Source organism: Idiotropiscis lumnitzeri, chromosome 17 (assembly GCF_059441095.1).
Source record: "Idiotropiscis lumnitzeri isolate Australia: NSW breed Sydney's pygmy pipehorse chromosome 17, RoL_Ilum_1.0, whole genome shotgun sequence".
NCBI classification, from domain to species: domain Eukaryota; kingdom Metazoa; phylum Chordata; class Actinopteri; order Syngnathiformes; family Syngnathidae; genus Idiotropiscis; species Idiotropiscis lumnitzeri.
The window spans coordinates 1,803,343-1,830,284 of NC_142407.1; the positions used below are offsets into that span (position 1 = coordinate 1,803,343).

At 42.5% G+C, this 26,942-nt stretch overlaps 1 protein-coding gene across 9 annotated transcripts in view; it reads left to right on the forward strand.

Moving 5' to 3' along the window:
• Positions 1-13,635: 13,635 nt before the first annotated feature.
• Positions 13,636-26,942, forward strand: part of trappc11 (trafficking protein particle complex subunit 11) — a 236,754-nt gene continuing 223,447 nt past the window's right edge. For 6 of the 9 annotated variants that reach the window (XR_015839605.1, XM_088279770.1, XM_088279763.1 and 3 more), the window contains exons 1-5: positions 13,636-13,722; positions 14,027-14,255; positions 14,340-14,509; positions 15,602-15,718; positions 18,316-18,386. Coding sequence is in view for 8 of the 9 variants with exons in the window: in XM_088279770.1 (XP_088135896.1) it covers positions 14,052-14,255; positions 14,340-14,509; positions 15,602-15,718; positions 18,316-18,386 (562 nt within the window). In the remaining variant the exon portion in view is untranslated. The remainder of the gene's footprint in view (positions 13,723-14,026; positions 14,256-14,339; positions 14,510-15,601; positions 15,719-18,315; positions 18,387-26,942) is intronic. The other 3 variants (XM_088279766.1, XM_088279767.1, XM_088279768.1) reach the window with 1 other exon arrangement.

Sequence of the window (26,942 nt, forward strand, 5' to 3'; positions counted from 1 at the left end):
AGATGGAAATAATGCATACAGGGTCATCCTGCTCCACAGCTGGTCGGAACCTCATTTCCTCCCGTGCCTCACCTTCTAAATGATCGATAATAAAGAGGGCACGATCAACAGCAGAGAGGTGGCGGGCCCGCATGCATGCCTCCATCTCCTCGACCCACTCAGACACACTAATGCTCAATTTTCCATTAAATATAGGACATCTGCGCTCTCTAGGTATTACCACAAGCCACTCCCTCCCAACAGCAGGGGCATGACTAGCCGAACCGGGAGATGTCAAAGCTGGCCCACCAAGGCCCGGATGCAACGCCAAGCAGACGCTCATTGTCCGCCTTCAATTGCAACACAAAGTTGTTGCACTTCCTCATCCATACTGACAACAACTAAGCTCCTGGTAGGGTGGGATAAGAAATAAATCAATTAACTGAATTATCTGAGTTGCTGCTGCTGTCTTGGCTCCAATATATATATAAAAAAAACTTATGCTACACGTCCAAAACAAACAAAAATGGGGGGGGTTTCACCTCTGTCCTTTAATAGTGGGTCCTGCCGACAATGCCAGATTGTGGCAATGTGATGTTTGAAACAAAAAAACGAGCAGACAACACCACCTGGGAACTTGCACCCCAGGAGTATGAAACAACAAATAAAATTAAAGGCACGTGGTTCAAATACCCACAGGACAGAAGTGATGACAAAATAATATTTTTATTAAAATACAAATTCTTAAAAGCTAACTAAGAAGGAGTGGTATGAGACCTGCCACAACAAAACACAGACAAGACTGGGGGCTTACCACAACAGCGGACAACAAAAAGTGGGGGATACAAACCTTCACAGCACCCGTTAAAGGATAATGTAAATGGCAGTCAATTTAAAACTGAACAAAGGTTAGACGGCTCGGAGCCACTTTTGTGATCCTGGCATGGAAGTCCATTGTTTCAGAGGGGTCTCGTTCACACCTCCTGTGGTGCAGCTGTGATCTAATCTTCCTGCATTCCTCTCCTGAATGTCTGGTCATTAGCATGGTCTAAACTTCAGTTACACTTAAAGGATTTCATACTTTTGACTATTAAAGGAATATAAGAGTTTGAGCTTAACATAGTTCATTAGATGTTGGTGCATCCAATGTATGAAAATGTGATATTGTAAAATGCTGAGAGTGTGACTGGTGGCGAGAAACTGGTTGCGGGGGTTGTGCAAGAATGGAATGTTTTAGAAACAGAAGGTGCTGAGCGAGACGAGATGACTCCGGGAAGGAGCGGCCATCGGGGGAATCGCACGCAGGAGGAGCCACGGGATTCGGCGGGAGGAGAAAGACCAATGAGAGCGAGCTAAAGTTAACTGCAATACACATAGCCAATAGAATCATGCCAGGATGCCTTTGTCTGTGCCATTTTGCATGTTGTATAGTATGAATCAGGACTGGGCAACTCGGGGGTAGAACACATTCGCTGGTGGTATGAGAGGTGTAGAGCTGTATTGAGAGGGACCCAAACTCAAGTTGTAGATTTGTGTGTTAGGAATAAATCCACTCGTGTGTGAAAATGCCGGCTTCCTGATACCTTTCTATTGCAGAACGAGCGCGCATATTGTTGGATGTGTGAGAGTTGGGTAAGGTCGCAAATTGGAGTCAGATTACTTATTTGAGTTTACATTGGGTTAAAGTTAAATTCTAACATTGATATAAAGATAAATTCCAACAATTTATGGTGACCCTGACGTGATGCATGAGAGGTAATAGAAGTCTGGGACTTCAAAGAGAGTCTGGGACTCTAAGAAAAGAAAAGAAGCCTGGGGCTTCAAGAGCCTGGGGCTCAAAGGAAGCCTGGGGCTTCAGGAAAAACCACAAGAGTCTGGGACTCGGGCCTGGGGCCCACGTCCACACCAGGTGACGACCTGATAAAGATTAAAGGATAAAGGAGCCACACTTCTGACCGGCCTTCCTCTTGGGCCCACAGTGACATAAGGTAAGCAGATCCTTTTCAAATTCTGCATATTGGCAACGCTAAATTATAAGAGGAAGGCGGAGTGGAACGGCGTTAAAATGTATAAATAAATAAGTGTAAAAGTGTGGACGATAGTAGTGTAAAATCTGGGATTTACCTACTAGAATAGTTTGGAACTATTCGTGGTTAAGATACGGTATAAAATCTGGGATTTACGTATCGGGACACGGTTTAAAATCTGGGATTTACGTGTCTGTGTGGAAGCTGTGTGAATGTGAAGGCTAAAATTGTTCTGCGTAAGAAGTGGTTGGGACACACACGAGTGGATTTCAGGATGTTGAAGGAGAGGAAGTGTTATAGTGGTCTCGGGTCCTGGGTGTGGCACGGAGATTAAGGATAAATTCATAAAAATGAAACATAAAAAAGAGAAGAAAAACATGAAGTAGGGATGAAATAAGAAAAGAGAAAGAAAGAAAGCTAGAGAAAAGAGAAGAAATTGTGTCAGTGTAGAGATTGAAAGTTCAATAAGAAAAGAGAAAGGAACAATTAATGTTCCATTGAAAGGAGGATGATGAAACAGGCAGTATTAAAGAAGGTGTGACTTGAACAAATGAAAAGGATAAGAATTAGGGTCTGCTGTAAGGAGGAATTGAAGAAATAAATATTTCATGTTTCATACTTGAGTTGATGGTCTTTCTATTAAGGTAACTGTAATTAGTAACTGGAATGAAATGCACAGATGGAAATGACACAAAGAAAAAAGATTGGTGTTAAGAAATCATAATTGAATGAAGCTTTTGAGAGCATGAGAAAACTTTGCAAGAGCATAGGTGGTTCCTGACTTTGTAGTTTGTGATTTGATACCTTGATTGGTTGAGTGGCTTTGGTAAGGCTACAGTGAATTTGGAAAATTAAAGGAAAAATAAGAGTGAGAAAGAATTTACAGAAGGCAATGGGTAGAGGTGTAATCGTAAAATCATGAGTGTGCTGTAACAAAGAGTTCACAGCCCTTTGAAGTTAGATGCTCATTCCCAAGTAGGGGGAGGGAGTCAGAGAAAGAGGATGAAGTGATTGAAAAAGTGGAAGAAAAGACGGAATGTCTGAGAGGCATTTATCCACAGTTGCCAGACTCGCAACAGTATGTGTTTGAGCCGCCGCCCGATCCGACGGCGCCATTAATGGGGGGGGAGCAGAATGGTTTGAGATGCAAAAGATAACGATTCAAGGATGGCACCAGCGACCATACAATTGATCGAACAGGCTGTGAATAATGAGAGAGAGGGTGCGCGGAGAACAGCAGGGGAGTGTGGAGACGCCCATGCTGGCCCCGGGGGGAAGCACCAGCAGGAACATGTAAACATTTCAGACACAAGAGGAAAAACAGGCATCAATGGCAGTCGTTAACTGATTGAAAAGGAAGATATGCCTTTTGGTGCTCTCGTAAGAAGGTCACAGTCCTTTTGTTTCAGAGGTGTGTCGCGGCACCCCCCTCGATGTTGCAGACGTTGATCTAATCTTCAGGCATCTGCCTCTCATTGAGGTGTGGAGCAGTTTTTTACAGTGCTAGTGTAGTATGGTACGGGATAAAATATATGTATTCAACCTAACAATAAATACAAATTAGCAGGGAATTAGAACACAAGTTAAACACTGAAACATGCAGGGGATGCCTGAGGAACAGCAGGGCGGCGACAATCTTATTAAAATTTAAATTTTAAGCAAAGGGATTATGGTTTTGGGATAAGTTTTAAGTGAAGTATTCTATGAACATGTTGAAAGAAAATCTTTGGAAAGGGGAATATCTAGCCATTGGAGATTGGTTTACCAAATTTAAAGTTGGACTAAATAGTTTTGTAGATGATTTATTAACTGATGTGTATTAAATGTGACAAAGGTGGAAGACAGATGTTTTTGTTTGACTGTACGACGCGAACGCTGACATGACAATTTTAGAGGATATGACATCATTCCATAAATACCAGACTGCTAACATTCGCATCTATGAGCTGTTTGATGTCACAGGTGCAGTTTCGTCAGCTGCGTCCAGGAGAGGAGAAACAACTTCACGGGGAGTGAATGGGAAAATCCAGAGACCCACAGTTGTAAATTTTGGCATACGCTGGCTAAATTAAGGCAAAATTATGGATCTGCCAGCACAAATCTCAGTGAAATCAAGGCGGACGCGCCAAGGGAGGGGTCTCTGTGTGGAATTGGAAAGTATCGTTTGGTGAATGACAGTGTGAAAGAAAAGTGTTTGTATGCATATGTGGTTTGAGTGAATGTTGTAGGGACGGGCCTCAGGACAGAAAATTGTTTGAGGTCACCGGCAAGCCCTTACAGTACTTAGGATGCGATGGGTGGACAGGCCTGATCAACCTGAATCCCTATTGCACTCCCGAGTATTGATTTTGAAATTGTTTTTGGAGATAGATTGGAGTAATTAAATTCAAGCATCAAGTGAATGATTGATTGACGTTATTACACAAAATTTATGCAAAACTGAAAGTTTTGGAAGGAAGATAATTTACCCCTTCTCATTCTCACTGGCAAGTGCCACTCGTCCAGTTCTGTCCACAGGTTTGAGGTGACATGTGACCAGTGTGACCAGAAGGCCAGAGACTGCTTCAAATAGCGCCTCACCACTACCATCCCAGAGGTTCTCCTCAACAAGGAGGGAGATATAAGACATATTCACATTGGATGCGCGACTAGATAACACACACCCAGTCCAGGATAGGGCAAAATTTTCTTGGATTGTTTAGACTTTTCCATATAATACAGCACCACAGCAGTGATACTTGAAGTTAATGTCGAATTAGTGGCGCTGTTTTTATGGAAAATTACTCACTTAACGCAAGGGTAAGTTGTTGTAGAGGAGATATTTCAGACAAAAATGACCCTGGAGTGGTCTCAAGCACGTGTCTCATGTTGGATGTATGAATGTTATTCTGATATTTTCCATTGTAACGTAGTTCATTGTATTTAGGACTAAGACATTGTAAAACACTGTTTGGAGGAACTTATAGAATACCTCAAATTTGAGAACAAATGGGAAATAGATGTTGAAGCAACTTTAGTTGACCATATGTGAAAAGTGTTAGGAAAACAAAAGACAGGCGCAAATTTAGAGTGACAAGGATCTTTCTGTCTCCCAGCAGGGGCAGTAATCTAGTAAAGCCAGGATACTGGGTGCTTGTAAGAAGTTTGAAGATAAGACATTTGTAATTACCCAAGGGGGAAGGAAGTGTTAGTGACAGCTCTCACAGCTGTAAAGATAGCAGAAAGGTCAACATTGGTTTATTTGACACGTTGTAAAGAGGTCACGTTGGTTGAAATCTCCTACAAAGGAGACACCAGACTAAGAGGTTTATACAGAGTTACAAGCGGGACAAAATTTATTTAAGAGGAACTGTCCTCACTTGAGGCCGAGGCCAGACCTGCTGACCAGCATGATGGTCACCAGCTAAGTGGGGACACCTCAGGTGAGATTGGCTCTGCCGTGCATCAGATATTTCTGGCCCGTTGGGGTCGATGTTGCTGTGTCTTTCAGGTGGGGAAGGGGGCCTGGTCTATGTGGCCAGGGCGAGACGTGAATGGAGTGAGACTTCCGGCAGTGACCCATCCAATAATGTCGACATTACTACACAGCTGTTCCAGTTGGCCGTCCACAAGGGCGTGCACCTTCCAGTGGCAGACATCAGGCGAAATAGTCCATGAATGAAAAAATGCCAATCGGCCGAAGTAGAACACATTTTGTACCTAATTTTGCACAACATCAGAAAAGGAATATATGGGATTGGATTAAGGAGCGTGACTAAAATTGTTGTACTTGCAGGTTTAGAAGGCCAAGAGAGATAAGAAAAAAGGAGGCAGCTGCTCCTTCCACTTCTGCTGCTTCTGGGCAAGGTTCGGGTGACGCAGCGCCACAGCAGACTGGCTGCTGTCCATAGCAGGCCAGTCAACGAGGTTGGGATTGCAGTAACAGAGGTACGGGTGGTTATGGACGGGGGTTGTGAGTGGGGTGTGCACTTGCTGCGGGGTGTGGGGTCACTGGGTGATGAGCTGTCCATGCCGAGCCACTTTCTGGAATGTGCCATCCTCCGGTGCCATATCTGTCACAAAGAGCTCCACCAGCGCAGGGGGCGCCACCGTTACCCACTCCCAACGCACTTGACACAAACCCGCTCGTACCCCATTCCATGACAGGGGGCAGCGGAGCTTCAGCATTCGAGGACTAGCAGGTCCTAGCAGTCCGGGGACGGTGGATGGACAAGTTTTCGATGGTGCTGGATATTGGGGCGAGCTATGAGCTCCTTCCGCAACCCCCACTGAGCCATGTGGACTCTCAAGAGTGCCTGAGTCACTGCCATTGACTGAACGAACACTGGAATTCGAGTGGCATTCCCGGATGGGACTGAACTTGACTCTGCACATCCGTCAGAGGGAGCATATGTCGTGCTCTTTTCCTTCCCAGTGGCTAAACTGAACTGAAACATTTGAGGGCAGCTCTGAAACCTGGTTCCCATCCTCCCGCGGTGGGTATGCCCTGTTCTTGCTCTGGTCTGAGTGGTTTAGCGACCGCCACCCTTTCAATTCACCAATTGACATATCACATTGTACATGTGATCACAAACATGATTTGGTTTATCAAAAATGCACTCATCCAAATTTAGTCATGAGTGCATCTTGCGTTAGAATTATATATTTGTTATGTCTACTGGCGTTGCCTCGCACGCGTGCCTTGTCCCTGAGCAGCGGAAATGGTATGAATTGTTTACTTTCGCCGAGCCACAAATCGCATTGAATATTGATGAGCGTCATCATACTAGAGGTCTAGACCCCATAGTTGTTGCACAATCGGGAGATCATATATCAGCACCGACTACAAATTCTTTGGTTTTGGGAACATTACTAAATTTCAAAATTTCCAGGGAAGGGTCGCTCGGAAATGGTAGTTCTGTGTGTGTCTCTGCTAGAGGTGTTGTGGACCCAGGGCCCGACTGAGTTGGGGCTCGGCTCCACAGCTCCGCGATGTTTTTACTGTCTCTACCCCCTCCCCCAGTTGACAGAATCAGTGTGGGCACAGCCTGTAGGTGGATTGAGCCAATCATGAGACAATAGGAGGTGAAGACTGCAGCGGTCTTGGAGCTGTCTATGTCTTGTAGAGCACCTTTTCTTCCCATAAAAAAAAAAAAAAATAAAATAAAAAATAGAGGTTTAATTCGGTATCTGCGTTATTATAGTTTTGGGATTTTTTATTTTAAGCATAATTGGTTACTGTTTCATTTGTGTTGCTTTGAAATTTGTCAATTAACAGTCAAAATTGGAGCGTTAGCTCGAGGCTTAATTTGTTATCTCGGAACACAGTTAGATGTTTGAACTCAGTGAACTCAGCATCACTGGGGTCGGACATCGCTCCGTACATCAACCTCCGGGTGCTTTCCCGGAGGTGGACTCGATCTCGCTGATAAGGACAGTTTAGAGTTCTGGCTAGAACCTGACACGCCATCCAATTGGGAACTACGGGACAGAAGTGGTACCATAACTCACAGTTGCGCCCGGCCCCTGTATTTGTGCCCGCCATGGTTGAGCTTAGAGGTTGACCGCCCGGACGGGCAGGTCAAGAGAGGGAATGTGTAGATGGCATGAATTGGATCAAAGTCAGACACTTTCGAGTCTGAACAAAGACGATGACGATGCAAATGTTTAACTTATTGACTATTTTACCTGCTGGCGTGTGCTTTGTGTGGACGATGTTTGCGTTTGAACATAGGATGCGGGATGACAGAAGTGATGGAGCGAAAGGAGCATGTAATGGAATGGTATGGTATGGAGCAGAGCGAGATGATGGTAAGACGCTGACACAGACACAACAACTACTGCTAAATCTGAAATGTAAACAACCGACACAGGTGAACACTTGGGTACAATTTTAATTGGACACACCCATGGAATGATGTGGGAATAAAAAAGAAAGAGCCTATTTTTGACACCCAAGTTGCAAAACAAAAGTTCACCTGCCTAAAAGTTAAATGGGACTGGTCCTGGGATTGGAAATCTCCAGGAGTCATGGTGTAATGAAAATGTGTCTTTGCCAGTAGGAATCCCTCTCGCTCGTGATGATGTTTGGCTGTGGTGTGGAGAGAAAGTGCTGTACGATAGGCTTCCCACCAATGCCTCAGGTAAGTGCGCCCTGGTAACGCTGATCATGCCAGTTAGTGTGACAGCCTTAGATCTGGCCAAAATGGAGTGGGAAGGTGTTGGACAATGGGGAAGAATCCCCTTCCTTAACAGGAAGAGAAGGGACATGCAAGAATGGTTGAATGCAGGAGATCCCACGTATATAGATGCAATTGGAGTTCCAAGAGGGATCCCTGACGAGTATAAATTGGTGGATCAAATTGCGGCAGGATGGGAGAGCCTTTTCCTGTTCGTTACAGTAAACAAAAATGTGGACCGGATTAATTATGTCCACTATAATGTCCAACGATTGGCGAATTTTACCACCTCAGCACTCCAGGCAGTGCATGAGCAATTGGCTGCCACGTCTCTTATGGCATTCCAGAACAGAATAAGCTTAGATATGTTGTTAGCCGAAAGAGGAGGGGTGTGTGGTATTTTGGGGATCAGTGTTGTACTCTGATTCCCAACAATACATCTCCTGACGGTCGCCTTACCAAGGCATTGGAGGGTCTGCGCACGCTAAGTAACAAAATGAAGGAGCACTCAGGTGTGGACACCAGTTGGTATTCTGACTGGTTCAACATCTTTGGTAAATATAAAAGCCTGATTGCATCAGTACTGATTTCTATCGCTGTGTTTGCCGCTATTATGGTGTTATGCGGATGTTGCTGTATTCCATGTATCAGATCATTAACTGTTAAGACAATAGAACGCACGTTGGGGCCACTCCCTCCTGGGGGTCAGTACATGATGATCCCTCAAAAGGACCCCCAGGAGGCGGAGGTAGCGTGGCCCTCCGGGAGTCCAGGATGTGAGTATGGAAAGATGGCCTCGGGGACCTGAGGCCATAAGGAGGGAAGGAAATTTTCTACTGATTCTTATTCTTTTACTAATTGTTTGATGTGTTTTAGTTTTATGGCAAGTGATGTCGAGCTCGTGTGCAGCAATGAAACAAGGTGTTCTAGTGATGACCTCAGATGTCTGAGGTCATGAGAGGGATTAAAGGATAATGTAAATGGCAGTCAATTTAAAACTGAACAAAGGTTAGACGGCTCGGAGCCACTTTTGTGATCCTGGCATGGAAGTCCATTGTTTCAGAGGGGTCTCGTTCACACCTCCTGTGGTGCAGCTGTGATCTAATCTTCCTGCATTCCTCTCCTGAATGTCTGGTCATTAGCATGGTCTAAACTTCAGTTACACTTAAAGGATTTCATACTTTTGACTATTAAAGGAATATAAGAGTTTGAGCTTAACATAGTTCATTAGATGTTGGTGCATCCAATGTATGAAAATGTGATATTGTAAAATGCTGAGAGTGTGACTGGTGGCGAGAAACTGGTTGCGGGGGTTGTGCAAGAATGGAATGTTTTAGAAACAGAAGGTGCTGAGCGAGACGAGATGACTCCGGGAAGGAGCGGCCATCGGGGGAATCGCACGCAGGAGGAGCCACGGGATTCGGCGGGAGGAGAAAGACCAATGAGAGCGAGCTAAAGTTAACTGCAATACACATAGCCAATAGAATCATGCCAGGATGCCTTTGTCTGTGCCATTTTGCATGTTGTATAGTATGAATCAGGACTGGGCAACTCGGGGGTAGAACACATTCGCTGGTGGTATGAGAGGTGTAGAGCTGTATTGAGAGGGACCCAAACTCAAGTTGTAGATTTGTGTGTTAGGAATAAATCCACTCGTGTGTGAAAATGCCGGCTTCCTGATACCTTTCTATTGCAGAACGAGCGCGCATATTGTTGGATGTGTGAGAGTTGGGTAAGGTCGCAAATTGGAGTCAGATTACTTATTTGAGTTTACATTGGGTTAAAGTTAAATTCTAACATTGATATAAAGATAAATTCCAACACCGTGAACTACAAAACAAAATAAGTGAGCAAAAAGACCGCCATCAGGGGACCGCTGCTGCACCGGGACCTCAGCGCCTGTCAAACAAAAAAACAACAAAATAAAAGCACACAATTGAGACAGACCTCAGACCATGAACAGAACAAACCCACTGCCCAACAAGTCAAAGCAAAAAAAGAAAATGCACACATAAAAAATGGTATAAAACAATCCAGTGGCTTCGTATGGGCCAGCATGGACGGCGATCTGCCTAATTGCATAGGCCGGGTCCAGCCCCTCAAGTCGGGGTAGACCTTATGGCGATCCGGCAAACAGCATCCACTGCCCACGAGTCCGTTAAAATTGCGTAAAAATAATCTTTAAAAGGGAGAGCCAAGACAGCAGTGTGGCCCAGAACAGTAGTGAGTGTCACCAACACTGAAATAAAGCAAATATAAATCAATTCAGATTTAAATAAAATTAACCATATAATATTAAATCATCCTACCGGAGGGAATGGACACTCAATTCGCAAGGGTTGGCTGGAAGGAGAACCTGCAACCCTGCGCTGCACTTGACAGCTGGGAGAAATCAATTAACTTCCTCAGTTTTCAACTAAAGGCGGACAGCCAGCGCCCTACCTGTTTAAGTGTGCCACGCGCACAGACACTAGAGAACTGTCCCATCTTGAGTAAAACCATGCTGCAGCAACAGAGCGGATGGGTTACCACACAGCACACGTGAAGAGTTGGGCCGAGAGGATCAAAACATGCATACCTTCAGGTGACACCACACCCTGCTCAAAGACACCACGTCAGCGCACGTCCCATCTGCCATCTCCGTAGGAGGAGGAAGAGGAAGCAATAGGCAGATGGCCGCCGTCCAGGGCTATTTATAGGCGGGCGCTTAATGGTCATAGGCACAACGCCCCTTGTAATAGGGTGTTGGGCTCTATTTTGCCACACTAGCATACAATTAAACAACCAAAACAAGGAACAAAGAAATACAATAAACACAAAATATGTATTTCTCATGCCATCCATATCCCAAAAAGAAAGAAAATTTAACACAAAACATGTATCAGGTGATAAAAAGCATTGTGGGAGTCCCTCAGCCTTCGCCAATCAGAAGGCTGGTTAGAGAGATGTCGTAAATGGTGTGCTTTGGGCAGCGTGTGTTTTTTTCCCCCCAGAGTCAGTAGTGTAACTGTGATGTTTCTTGTTTGCAATAACATGAATGATAAGACAGACTCTCACATCGTTGACAGCGGCCCTTTTATCCAGCTTCTCCCACACGTACATACTGGTCATTTGTCAATGGACTGTCTCAAACCGTCACCAGCACCACCTCAATGTATGTCACTCAGTCAAATCTGCAGCGTTGTGAAGTCTCAGACTTTACCAATCACTTTGTGAAATCCCCGAAGTTGGTTGGGTGTGTACATTTTGCACATTTACAGGGGTCATTCCTTTGCACCCTGATCCTAGAGGGTTCATCCGATTGCCTCAAAATTTCAGCTGTACCATCTTAAGACCTGGGACAAAAAAAAATTGTTTTCCAAACACTAAATAACGAGGGCGGGGCTTCAAAGTTTGCACTTAAAATTTCTTTCACCACAATGGACAAAATGCTTACTAACTCCCCTGCACATGCTGCTAAAAATCACATGTACATAAAGAGTCATGTCGAAAAGACATCTATATGTTAATTTTCTATTAAACACATTGCCACACCTAGTGTCGACTAAAAATCTAATTTTAACATACTGCATGGAGGCCTTTTAACAAATCCAAATTAAATTAATTTAAATAAATTAAATTATCACAGAAAAGAGACAAAGACAAAGAGCTTACAATGATGAAAACGAAGGATAATTTCTCCACACGTATCTGTTAGGTTGCTAAGTGTGTGGAGGACCCAAGAGCAAAGAGGCAGGTGGGTTAGAAGAAAAAGGTGATGATTTTATTTAACGAAGGCTGCAGCAGCTGCTGGCTGTCCAGTGAGAGCAGTCCCAGTTCAGAAGAAAGGAATCCAAGGGGTGGCAGGGTATAGGGTTGGCAAGCAAGGAGCAGTGGTTAAATGATCTGTGGAACACAGGGAACAAGGCAAGGTCAGGATTCTAAAACACTTGTCGGGTATACAAGGCAAGGTGGCTGGATGTACAAACTCGTAAGTGAGAGTGTTGATCTGGTGACGAGGTGGAGGCAGGATCCATCTTAAGTATTCTTGATGTTAATTGCATGCACCCGTTCCCAGCACCACAGCCCTGAAACACATGCATACACACCCTGACAGGAGAACCCACCCTTCCTCCAGATCACAATGGGCAATAGGCAATAAAGGGTCCCATTCCTCCACAGTCAAGGCACAAAAAGGGGAGGGGCTCAAGTTGCAGGGCCAAGAACCCTTACATTATCGTTCATTTTATAAAGTTTTGTGAGCAGACATTGTTGTTTTAGTTAGTTATCGTTTTTCTTTACTTGTGACACAAAAATATTTGATTTGCTATTTTTTTAACTTTCCTCACACTGGGTCTTTAATGAAAGTACTTTGAATGGATACCTGGTGTGGCCTAGTGTGCTTCAGCTTTGGTCTGGTTGCAATATAACGAAAACTGAATACATAATGATTATTTGAAATTAGAGGTGAGAGGAGAGGTGGAAAATCCAGATTTTGTTGGCCTTTAGTTTGGAAATGCAACATCAGGTCTTAATAAAAGTACTTTGGTTGAATATCGGGGTTGACATAGTGTGCCCCCCACACTGGTCTAGATGGGGAATAACGAAAACAGAATTTTTGATGATTATTTGAAATTAGCTGTAAAACGGGAAAGTTCAAATTTTGAGGTCCTTTTATTCGAAATGCAACATTAGATTTTAATTAAAGTACTTTGGTTGGATACCTGGCGTAGTGTTCCCCAACGCTGGTCTAGTTGCAGGATAACAAAAACAGATTTTTTTTATGATTTTTTTTTTTAAATCAGGTGTAGAGGAGGACATTTCAGATTTCCTCTGACTTTTATTTTTAAATGCAACATCAGATCTTAATGAAAGTACATTGGTTGGATATCTGAGGTGTAGTGTACCCCAGGAAAGGTCTGGTTGCAGAATAACGAAAACCACATGTTTAATGGTTATTTTAAAATCAGGTGTCATGACAGTCATTGATGCACAGTTATTATTAATCTCAATTCAGAACGCATATTAGTGCAATTCTGAGACAGTTTGCATCGCCCCGAGGTGAACTCATGGGCTGCATGTCATTATCCACACCGCTTATCCTATAAAGGGTCACGGGGGGGTGCTGGAGCCTATCTCAGCTGACTACGAGCGAACTGCGCACCACACCCTGAACAGGTCGCCAGCCAGTCACAGGGTCGACATAGACACTGTCACCGAGTGGGAACCGATCCCACGCTTACACATTTCAACAACGCTATGAATGAGAGAACCAATGATGGTTCAGTGGGTTTCTGAGCGCGCCCCATAAAAAGCTGAGGTCTGGCGACACTTATTCTTGTGGCAGCAATACGCTTGCGTAAAACAGATATTGAAATAATTGAATAAATAATTAAATTCATACTACCTGACATATTTATTTGTTCGCAACTATACAGCCAAAGGTAAAAGAGCCACACTCCTTACCAAATGGGGGCGGTAGTGCTACAAAAACGTTGTTTGCTATTCGCATAAAAGGAAAAAATAAGACAATCTCCACCCTTTTCCGGAGAGCCTATGTCAGACATAGACAGAGAGGAGTACGTTTGTCTCTTTTATTAGTTCTTTTAAAATACGTTTTGATCGATAAAATGTGTTTCCGATTTCATGAATGAGATTATTGTTTTTGTCGATCAGCGATTTTCTGATATAAACTGTATTTGACTGTGAGTAACTCGGATAATGTTGTTTGTCCGAAATATACAATACATCCTGGTATGTAATTCGGTCTGTATACGTATATTTCCTTTGCTGATCGTGTAGGAGGAGCTACGCTGAATTCGCGGTGCAATACCAAGAAAACCGTTATAATATTTTTACTTCATTCGTTGTCTAACTTGATAGTTAAAGCCACCGTTGAAAGTTCGGGATGGCAGGTCTGCAGTGGGAGCTTCCAACCGAGCTATGTTGTCGACCGATGGCTTTTGTCGCTTTAACTGGTTTGGATGTGGTGTACAATGCTGTTCACCGTGCTATTTGGGAAGTGTTCAGCGCCAACCGGCGAGCTGATAGAGTACCAATCTCTTTCAAAATCCTCCCTGGAGACCATGAGTATCCCAAATGTCGAACTAAGGTTTGTTGACGTTATTTCACAAGTTCTTTTGTTTGAGTTGTGAAGTCGTCAATTAACGGTTATGTTCTTCCCCCACCCCCATAGCGTACATCCTATGAGTGGTACATTCCTAAAGGAATATTGAAAACGTCCTGGATGAACAAGCACCTGAACGAAGTGCCAGCACTGGTTGTTCTCTTCTATGAATTAGATTGGGATGACCCACAGTGGAAAGAGAAACAATCTGAATGTGCCACTAAGGTTGAGATTGTCAGGTATGTTATTCTTAATTTTCCCTAAATCTGTAGAATTTATCATCACTTCCCTTAAACAGTTTTGCTCACCTTCAAATTGTATTTCATTTCTATGCAGTAAGTCAGCCAATTGGGTATAATGCAAACATACATGTTAATAGTCGTGTAGTCTGTTTTTTGAATCAGTATCATCTTCATTGTCCAAGTATTGAAAATGCATGAAGAATTTGTCTCTTGTAGTTGGTGTCACTCTACTTCAACAGCAACAAGCCATGTACAAAATATACTTTTAAGACATAACGACAGAAACTCTTTAAGCAATGTAGCATATTCAGTAGTGAATACTGATACAACAGCAAATGTGTAAACATAATAATAATAATGCATTAAATTATGATGCAGAACATCCTTAAACATCCAGTAGTGTGGTAATACTGATACGACACTTGTGCAAATGATGCAGAGAGACATTAAGCAATTTAGTGTCCACTTGTGTGGTAAGAGAAAGGTTGAAATGTGAAAAACAATGAGTATTATAGAGTAGGGATGTAACGATTCACTCAGGCTTTGATTTGATTTTCAATCACTGATTCTGATTTGATTTTTTATTTTTTTGATTTTGTTTTAAATCGCTGCTATGCTTGTCTTTGTGCGCTCGTGTGTGGTGCTGCAGCCATCCACAAAAGCAATTTGCAATGATGTGTAAGAAGTTTTTGCATTTTAAATGGAACCCAAAGTTACACTTTGCTGCGTTGCTCTAATACTTTGAAACTACCTATAAATATTTATAAACATATTTCACTTGGGCACCAATCATTTTTTTAATGTAGACAGGACTGAACTGAACCTTTATGAATATATAGGGTAATGTACCGTGCTAAAGAAAACTGAAACACATTTTATCCATCCATTCATTATCTGTACCGCTTCTCCTCACTTGGGTCGCGGGGGTGCTGGAGCCTATCCCAGCTGTCTTCGGGCAGTAGGCGGGGGACACCCTGAACTGGTTGCCAGCCAATCGCAGGGCACACAAAACCGAACAACCATCTGCACTCACACTCATACCTAGGAGCAATTTAAAGTGTCCAATCAACCTGCCATGCATGTTTTTAGAATGTGGGTGGAAACTGGAGTACCCGGAGGAAACACACGCGGGCACGGGGAAAACATGCAAACTCCACACAAGAAGGCCAGAGTCGAAGCCGGAATCGAACCCGCGACATCTGTACTGTGAGGCAATTGTGCTAACCAGTCGCCCACCGTGCCGCCCCTAAACACGTTTTAATTTTGTTTTTATTCAACCTCACTACAAAATGTTTTGGTTTGATTCTCTAGTATGCATAATGTAATCTACACATACAAATTGCGGTATGTACCTTTGTCCCCATGACCCACCGATATATATTTTAGCACTGTATCTGAATGTGTTTGAACGAAATAGGTAGATTTTGTTGTATTGTTAGGTGTTGCCATTCGCAATTTTTCTAACCGATACTGAGATTTTTATTTAATTTGCTATTTTCTGCACAATGTACAGTGACATTTACAAACATGACAGAAAATGCCATTAAACCATTAAAAGCAAACGCTATTACTGTAATAATGTAAGGACACTAAAGAGATTTTGTAAGGGCGGCAGTTATTTCTGGTAGTTTTTAAAAACTACTTGCCGTCAAGTATAATTTTGTATTTATGTGTAAGTGTGTTATGAAAATCAATTTCTTTAAACCCCAAATGTTTTACATTTCTTACTAATGGACATGTTCTTTGTACCGAGGTGTCAGACTATATGTCAATATAATTGTTTCTTAGCTAAGCTAAACTGATTAAAATGTATAATTTTATGACCTATTATTGGGTGGATCTCGAAACTCAGTACTCTGTGGTGCAAAATAGCGCAAATATTATTGATAAGATTACAAGTATTTAATATACTTTTGACATCGGACTTTGTCATGATTACGTCAGCCGTTTACGTGTTCCTTTCTTGGACTGGGACTGATTGCTAATGTAGCTGTCATTTTATGTCTAGATATGGATTGATTGAAATACATTTCTTTTCATAGCTGGTGGCTCTTTGCCCTAATGCGGTTCTAGCCTGACTTCTCCTTCTTCGGGAGCATGGGGCGCAAGAGTCATTTAAAAAAGCAGCTTTGAGGTCTTGAAATCGCCTTGTCTGAGATCGCGATAAAACTATATAATAATATCAATGCATAATTTCAGCGGTTTAAATCAATATTATGTCGATATTCGATGAATCGTTACATCCTTACTAGGGAGTGCAGTATCTATGAACCATCCATGGCGCCATCTTGGATCTAATCTCCAGTGCCATTCAGTATATCTTTGTACTTTATTTATTTATGTATGTATTTATATGTATTTATTTATGTGTATGTGTGTGTGTGTATATATGCGTGTGTGTGTGTGTGTGTATATATATATATATATATATATATATATATATATATATATATATATATATATATGATACACATGCATACATATTAGGGCTGGACAATATGACCTCAAATCAATATCACGATAAATTGGGATATTTTACCTCGATAACGATAAATGCACAATAAATTTCACCCCGTGAACCAAAATCAAAATAAATGCAGGAAATGCATATTAGCTGTTTTTTTTATTGACCAACTGGTACACATTACTTTCAATGAAAAATAAAAGTACAAAACTCATTTGTATAAACAAATCCAAATAGCTTGCTCTGCATGACTTGAACAATGTCACAAAGAACAGGAGAATACCTCTAGCAAAATCTTTTTCCGATTGCGCCAAGATGCTGTAATGCCATGTGCAAAGGCCTAGATTTAAGTAAAGGTCTCTTGTAAACAATATAAATAATGCCATGTGGAAAGGAGCTAGTGTGGCCAGTAAACAAAATGCAAAATAAAATGAAAAAAATGTCAATGCAAGCCAAATAAACAAGTGTGCATCATCAGCCGTCTCGAGTACTTTGGTGTGTAGTTGCCACTTGTCGTCTATGTAATGCACAGTCAGGGTCAAACAGGGATCCATGTTGCGACTCAACCACAAGTCGAATGTGGACGCAAAATGCTTGACATGTCTAAGCTCCCGTCCCGATGTTGTCCATATTGGGAAGTACGGTTTGCGAAAAATATTTTCGTACCTCCTGCCGTCTACTTTCATAAGTCGGTTAAATCCTGTGCGCTCCACTGTAGCTTGATGAGCTATATCTTCAGCTATGTGCTAGGCTATCACGTCCACCTCTTTCTCTCGTATGGTGTCGCCTCCATTATGGGCTGTTGTCACTTGTCGAACCTTGCTTCTCACTTTGAGCTTTTAGCTCAAGTTCCAAGTCAACAGTGTGGTTGTGTTGTAGGTGGTAAAAAGAAAAGGTTGGACGCGCTGTTTTCGGTGCTACGACGCACTTTGTAGTTCGTGTTCTTTTGCTCAAACATCGTCTTTATGGAACCCAAAACATTTCCAAACGACAGATTTCTTTTCGGGGCAAGCACAACAGGAACAACTTCAACTAACATTACTTCGTCTTCAGCCTTGTCAGCTGCTTCTTGATTTGAATCGCCAGCCCCCGCCGCGTCTTCTTGTGCAGATGGGTGGAGTCACGTGACTACACGCGCGGTAGCCGTCTTAAAGGGCCATGAACATAGCGGCAGACAAATGACGTTTCTTTTTTTTTTTAAACACCGAATTTACCGACGTGGGCAAAATGATGGTGGTTATTGTAATAAATTTCGGTAACGGTAAATTAGCCCAGCCCTAATAGATATATACATACATATTATACAGTTTTGCAATTAATATCAACTCTTACATTTTAGATCCAGTCTCCAGAGCAGGAATACAAAAGTGGCTGTAGTTTTAATTCAAAGGAAAACACCGATGCCTCCAGGTAAGGACCCTACTGAGTTATGAAATACACGCAAATGCAATATGAACTCCCATTGTGGTTTTCGGAGCATTCAAGGCCTTTTTATCATTATAATATCTGCTTCCACACGGTGGAAGATTTAGGAATGTTGTAAGTTTTTATCCTAGATTTTCAGTACAAGGTCATGACTGGTTGTATCATATTTTTCACATTTGCTCTGACAATTGATTAGGAAAGTAAATATTACTCTATTATGTGCTACTTTTTTATTGATAAATTGGTACATTTTCTCTTTGGGAACATATTGAAATGCAATATTTTAGGCGGATGATTTTCAAAATTGATGCGAATCAACCACATGCAGATGCCTTTGCCAGTATTTGATGCCGCCTTTATCAACAATCACTGAGGTGTTGTGAGTGCCTATGGACACCCCCACACCACCAGCCCCGGCCGGCCCATTACGTCCCTTGCTGGTGATAGTCGGTAGAGGTCCAGAACAGAATTTTAATGTCACGCTCAGTCGGTGCACAAGCAGACATGCACCCAAATAACGAAAAATATTATAACAACAGACACACTCACCCTGCTTAGTATTTGGTGAAATAAAAACAATATGCGACAATATTTGCGACAATATTGTTAAGATTTATCTGACCAAAAGGTGTACAACACAATTTGTTTATTTTTTTAATTGATTTGCCAGGTGTGAGGCACATGTGTGTGATGTAGTATCGGTAAGTCCGTTCTCAACTTTGTTTGGCTGTTGCCGATGACTCAGATTGTATTGGGCTGGCCTGACAGAAGCAGAAGGTCATCGACGGACTGACGATGCCCATCTCTGGTTGTTAGAAAGGTTACTAAGAGTGGATGTCAACATGGTTTGCGTTCTTATTGTACGATTAGAATCGCGTTAGTGCTGAGCTCTCGCGAGAAGTACCTGCATGCGGGTTACTGACAACTGCCTGTTGCGCAGCAGTTGTTAGCCGACAGCCACTAGCATGAGATGTGTTCGATGCCTCAGTGTTCGTGTGTTTTCCGGGCAGTGCGCGTTCCTCATTGACGGCGCCATTGCGCACCGTCCACGGCTGCAGTCGGTCATTATTCAGTGTCGCAAAGTCAATGCATGTCTCATTTGGCTTTGTGTAGTTAACTCATGCAGAGTAGATTGTACAGCCTACTTGTAACTGTTCTTCAGTTTCAATTGTGTTCAGTTGAGCCATGCAGTCATATGTTGTTTTCTCTTCTGGTACAGAACCACATGCTCACACGCTCACTCTCTCACACGCTCAACTAGCTCACACTCACTAGCTCTGCATCTACATCCTAGTAGCATTGCTACCTGTGCCGATGTTTGTCAGCCTGTTGTCTGTGCTGTTACATGTTACATTGGTTGATGAGAAACCATTAAACTGCCAACCCACATCTTGAACTCTTCCTTGTGTTCTAACCGACACCCGGGGGTGAAAAGAGCATATCACCTTTGAGCCGAGTCACCTATACAGTCCACCTTAGGCTCTCCAACACTGGTAGTTTCCAACTCTGGGACACTATACGTCCCGTTGAAATTTAGTCACGAAGGAAATGAGAAGTATTTAGGGACTTTAATAAGCCACATTTAGTCCAGTACGTGTTCGTTTTTTGTTTTCAAAAAGAAAAGGGTCAAATAAAGACTCAAAAACTGATTCAAGTTTAGTTCCGATATATAGTTTCTTCAGTTTCAGGAGTTCAGGAAAATAGTACAAGTCATATATCTGGGCGGCTTTTCTCATCCTCACGAGGACCTGCACTCGAGCGTGTGCTGTTGGAAAAATCGCGCTTTCTACAAGGCTGTCCTCACATTTTATGATTTCTCTAGCCAGGTTTCTATGCCAAGGGTAATGTAGGTTGAAATCGGTCGTCCTCGCTCACTCCCATGGCATGGGTCCACGTCCTAGGGAAGGTCATCTCCTGGTTGATTATTGCCTGGAAGGTTGATCCCCGTCTGGTTCCCATGGCTTATCCCAAGGCTGGCATTCTCCTGCCATCTTGTCTGTGTGCAATTGTGTGTGCTCCGATCTCACATTGTCTTTTGTGATTTTGCAATGGCGTTCTTGTGACTTCTCCAGTGCCCAATTTATGTCTGCAGCTCTACGGCCTATGTGGAAAATGTTCTGTATCATATTTGTTGTCTGTGAAGTGCTGTTTGATTTGTCGTCAGTATTCTTTGAAGTTTTTCTCCTTGCATGTTTACAAGATCGACCTCATATTTGCCCGAGTATTTAGTCCTTTCATGATGTTGAAATAAAAATTTGTGTGATTTATCGCTGAAAGCTGTGGGCGTGATAACGGACAGTTCGCCAATTAAACAAAACTGATTTTGACAGACTAAATAAGCATGAAAACTCATCAGTCTTTGCGCATCGTTCAGGCCTGGAAATGTTAAAAAAAAAAAAAAAAAAAAAAAACAGCCCCAATTGTACATTTCATCCAGAACTATGAAAAATTGGTAGCATATGTAACAGGCTAATTGATATAAAAAAGTCGCACGAATCCATATGCCAGACTTCACATGAAGTCTGCCATTTTGAATTTAGTTTAAAGGTTGGCGTTGACTTCATGACAATAGTGGCTGTACATTATACAATACGACACAACGTTATATAGAGCATTTCACAACAGCTGGAGCTGTAACAACGCGCTTTCCATATGGTGTAATATAAATTAGCAGGAAATTAGAATACAATCTAAAACACAAACACTATAGAATGCAATACAACTTAAAGAAATGATGATTACGGTATCTGCAACTCCTTCTTGTTTTACTTGCCACCGTAGGAGTGGGTGAATGAATAACCAGTCTGACACGACAAAACTTCCAACTCAGGATCTTAGTTTCACAGGTTTACTAATAACTCAAAACATAACATTGGTCGAGGTCGTTGATCGAGATCGCTAATCGAGGTCTTTGTTCGAGGTCGGTCAGAAAAACTCTCACCACCACCCGACCTTCTGAATGAGTATGCGGCGCGTCACATGACTAACATATATTTCCTCTCTAGCCTGGGTGACTATATTGAGAGGTGGCTAACCCAGGTTCTTCTCTTATATAACTATTACTCAAACATTTACCCTATGTGCATCTATTTACCGGGTCGTTGAAAAGTAGTAAATTGCAATTTGCTTTTTAAATGGCTGATAAACTCTGCCCCTCCACTAGTCTCTCTTAAGAGGACAATAACATTGCAAAATTTTTGAACCTCAAAATAGCACTATTGCTTATAAAACAAGCTTTCATCAAGAAGGCAATAAACACACTTGCGTAGTAGCCTAAAACAAAGTGGCTCCTTCAACCGAAGGCAAAGAAACAATGCTAGCTTCCAATGATACAGGTTCACTTCTATGGTCCAGATGGCAAGAAAAACGAAAGGCAAAGCTGAGATTCCAAGTCCACAATGCGGTGTCGGCCAGGTGCTCCAAGTCCACCACTCTGTGTTGACCGCTCAGGGTCCTGGTCGTCGTCGTCCACTTCTTCATCCACGCAGGCCTTAATTAATGAGTTAGCTTGTCGCTATCTGCGGAGCAAAGTCCATGTGCGCCGATTAGCCTCTGTGTTAGTGGCTAATTCCACGACCGTCGGTCTTCCGTCGAGTAGTCCACTCAAACTGACCAACTCTTAGACAAAGGTTCCTGAAAGAGTCCCAGTTGAACACTTTCGCTAAAAAAAATCATGAAGGTCCACTTTACTGTACACTGGTCCTCGTTCCTTTCCGCAGCCGCCATCGTCTCTCTCCCTCTCTCTCTCTCAGCTCGGATGTGATCTTAATACCAAAAAGAGATACACAAATTTGTAACACTAACTATATACCTATTTTTTTTGTTTCATGGGATATTATACCAAACACATTTCAACAGAAATTATATAACAAAACAAACAACTTATCAGAAATTTAATAACATCATATATTCAACCTCCCCATATTAGGAAACCCAATAACCTTATTGCTTGTAATTATAGTTTTGCTTTTAACAACATATTTATATTCCTGAAACTATGAACTATTAAACCACATTCAGTTGAAAATATGAGTATTTTTAACTTGGTTACATACGGCACTCCACTAATACTCACGTGTTGCTCATTAGTCAAGGAACACTATACACAATACTAAACTAAAGTTTCTTCTTATATGAAATCAAACATTGTGCGTCTCAAAATAATAAGAAAATAATAATCATGAATTCAAAATAAAAGAAACGATTTCTCAATATGGCTCTTACATTTCCGGCCCCTAACTGTTTATGCTGTGGGCGGAACAATTACATAATTCTAATATATTACTCAAGAGCCATCAGACAGCAAATATAAGCGCAATCCCAAGTATTTAAGTAAGATTCCTTACTCATGAACGTAAACTATTAAAGCTCACATTTTCAATTGAGTCCAGAGTATGAGTCCTTAATCTTCATGTTGACTCTTGAAACAAGCAGAGCTTACTCACTGGTCTGTCCACCTGACTGGTCTTTGTCTGCACAACAACTCGTCTTACCACACCCTTAGCATCAGGAAAGGCTTTTGTGACCCGGCCCATCATCCAGGTGTTGTGTGGTGCAGCAACATCCGCTATCAAGATGACATCGCCCTCTTGAAGGTTCCTCTTGGGTCTCGACCACATTTGCCGTTTCTGGAGCATTTGCAGGTATTCCTTGAGCCAACTGGTCCAAAACAGATCTGCACTATATTGCATCTGATGCCATCTTCGAGCATGCTGGTCATCCAGAGAGAAAATTCCTGTTGGAATGCTGGGTTGTGCCTTCAGAAGCAGCAAGTGGTTTGGTGTCGAAACGTCAAGATCATCTGGGTCGTCCGATGCCAGGGTGAGAGGTCTGCTGTTAATAATAGACTCCACCTCACACATGACGGTTAACAGCCTTTCATCAACCAGTGACTGTTGTCTGTTGATTGAGTTTAAGATCTTCCATACTGTGCAAATCTGTCTTTCACACTCGCCACCGTGAAGAGAAGCTGCGGGGGCATTGAAGATCTACTCAACTCCTTTCTCCATCATTCCATTTGTCATTGGTTGAATTCTTGAAGAGACTCGCGTAGCTCTCTCTCAGGCGCAATGAAATTGGTCCCATTGTCTGACCGCATGATCTTGGCCTGACCTTTTCCTCATATAAAGCGGCAGAGCGCGTTTATACAAGAGTCTGTCTCCAGACTATGGGCGATCTCGATGTGGACAACCCTTGTGGTGAGACAGGTAAAGAGTGCGCCATACCTTTTTACATGGCCTTGCCCCCTCTTACCCTCAAAAGGCCCAAAAAATTCCACTCCTACATTAGTAAAACGGAGGCTGATCTTGATCCAATGGCAGATGGGCCATTTTTTGCTCTCCTGTCCTACTGTTGAGCTTTCTGCAGACAGTACATCTTGAAACCATGCCTCCGATTACTGAGCCTACTTGAGGTATCCAATACCTTGTGCGCAGCTTGGCCAACATGTAGTTACGTCCACAATGTCCTATTTCTTTGTGGATGTGTTGCAAGATGAGAGCAGCGGTGGGAGAACGTCTGCAAAATATCGCAAGTGCTGGCGTGATTCCATCCTTCAGAAAGAGATCCAGTTTGTAGATTGGACTAGGCTTTCTCGAATGTCCACTGTTTCGTAGAGCTAACATTTCTTCTGGGTATGTTTGTTTTTGACTAAGCTGTATCAGGTCGTTCTCAGCCTCTTCTAGGTCCTCTATTGTGAGCAGCGTTGGCTGAAGTGTCAGCCAAAGTCCTTTCATGTGCTCTGTTACCGGATGCTCTTGTCGGCTTTGCTGGCTCTCAGTCTTCCTGATCTTGTCCATGAAGACTTTTCTTTCTCAGGTGCAGCAGCAACTGCTTCAGCTTTTAAAACCACGCCACTGCCCTTTTCAGCTTTGTCCATTCAGAGTAATGTAGTATTGACTCATTCAAGGGCAGCACCCTTTCCTGTCCATCCTCTTCCACCTTCGCGACATACGACTTGACCTCAGGGTCATCTTGGAGTAGGTCTTTCACATTAGGCACTTCAGGCCAATCTTTCTGAGACATCTGAAGGAAACTTGGGCCTCGCAACCAAGTCTTGCTTTGAATAAAATCCTTCACTTTCATTCCCCTTCAGGCTTGGTCCGCCAGGTAGTCGCTGGACTTCACATAATGCCACTGGGAAGGATGGCTATGTTCTCTTATCACTTTGACCTTATTTGCAACAAACGTCTTGAAGCAACTGTTTTCGTTGTCGATGTATCTTGAAACTGTGGTTCTGTCGGTCCAAACGATGGACATCTACTTTATTCATTTTCGATGTGTGTTTGCCAAGCTTTCCTTTCCTTTTCCAATTCGACGACACAGTTTTTCTTGCAATGCCTTTTCGGTGGGCTGTGGTGCTCTCTTGTGGTGGCCAAAATCAGCGGGTGTCTGTTCATTCTCTGGGTCGTTTGGCATCTTGATTAATTACTGGTCCGTTTACCAGCAAATGTCCAAATAGTCGAACTTTTCCAACATCAAATGCTAATTTCCTTCAATTCTTTGAAGTGCAGCAATTATCTTAGCAGCAGATGGTTCCAAACTTTTGTGAATGAACGAGTCGAAAGCTCGCGTTCTTACTGCTTGACTTCCACTTGACTTGAGTGACGCAATGACAGCGAAGCTCGCTAGCAGGCTAACGTAGCAACGTTAGTAGCTCATTTCCTCAAACTTGCCTTCTCCTTCAATGGATCCGATCCATGTCGATCATCCGAGGCAGGCTTCCTGGATGTTGAGGTAAGTTCTGACTTTCTGGTGAATTTTTCCCGGCTTCCAGTGGAGTTTTTTCTGACTGTGTGGTGGCAACTCCTTCTTGTTTTATGTGCCACCTTGGGAGCGGCTGAATAAATAACCAGTCTGACGCGACAAAACTTACAACTAAGGATCTTTGTTCCACAGGTTTACAAATAAGTCAAAACACAAATACAAAAAAAACTTGTCCTTTCGTTGTACTGAAATTCAATGATTGGTGATTATTTCTTTATCGTAACGTTGGTCGCTGATCAAGGTCGTTGCTCGAGGTTGGTCAGAAAAACTGTCACCACCACCCGACCTGAATGAGAATGGGGTGCATCACATGACTAACATATATACGGTACGTCACTGCTACCGTATTTTTGCGTCCAAAAGACGCGCTGTATCAAAGGCCATAGCGTCAGTGGTGGGTGCCAGTTCTGTATTTAACACGTACACTAGCCCCATTGCACTATGAGGCGCATGCTAGCTTGCGCATGTTAGCTCACGCATGTTAACTTGCGCTTGCCAGCACTCCATTTAAGAAAGGCAGCTTTGTCAATGGAAGTACCACTAATGCTGTAGGAGGAGCTCATGTGACAATCAAGCAAACCAACAATATCAGAGGGAGGGATGTCACTCGTCGCCACACTCCTTAGAGTCACGGTTTTAAATAAAAAAAACTAAACTTTCACTGAACAGCGTACAAGCAAACAATGAAAGAAATACAATTAACACAAAACATGCCTTTCATATCCCAAAAAGAAATAAAAATAACACAAAAAGTTGCAATGCATTCTGGGAGCCTATTAACCTTAGCAAATCAGATAGCTCATTAGAGAGATTTGAGTGGTGTGCTTTTTTTTTTTTTTGCTTTTTTTTTTTGCTGTCTGTTGTCTAAACCAGTGCTGTGTCTTGCTTGCAACAACATGAATGATAAGACAGACTACGACATCATGGTCAGCTGCCCTTTTGTCTAGCTCTCTCACGCAAGTACTTACTGGTCTCCTCTAACTACGTACTGTCTCAAACCATCCTCAAAAGAGGTATTGATAGAATGTATTTGTCACAATCAATTCTGCACCCAGCGGTCTCAGATTTTAACCAGCAGGGTGTGCTAACATGCACTCTGAAAAGCCCTTTGGGTGAACTGGCCTGTTGCTCGACACAATAGCACATGTACAGGTCAGCGGCTTGCAGTCTCCGCACAAGGCGCATCCTATTACAGGGTGCCTCGTCTATTTTGTGGAGTATTTGGGACTTTAAAGTGTGCCTTATGATCGCGAAAATACGGTACTCATGTGTTGCTCATTCGTCCAGGAACACTATACACAATACTAAACTAAAGTTTCTTCTTAAATGAAATTACACATTGTGCATCTCAAAATAATATATTAAGAAGATAACAATAATAATAATGAATTCAAAATGAGATAAAACATTTCAAAATATGGCTCTTACAATTACCTCTGATTTCTCACACACTTCTCTACAAACTTATTTTTCATTGTAGTGATAGCGCCATCTACTGACTAAAGGAAAAAGCTATTTCATTCTTTGATGTTTTTCTCCTAAAGAGTTTACATGATCTACCTCATACTTGCTCTGAAGAGGATTTACGCCTTTATGATGTCCAAATACAAAAGTTGTTTTTACGCAAAAACAAGTAATTTTCTTTGATGGATTTCTCCGCACAGGTTAAAAGGTAACCTTATATTTGCTCAAATGAGTGTCTTGGCCTTCAAGATGTCACAATACAAAATTTGTAATATTTTGTGAAAAGCTGTGGCTGTGGTTTTGCACAGTTCT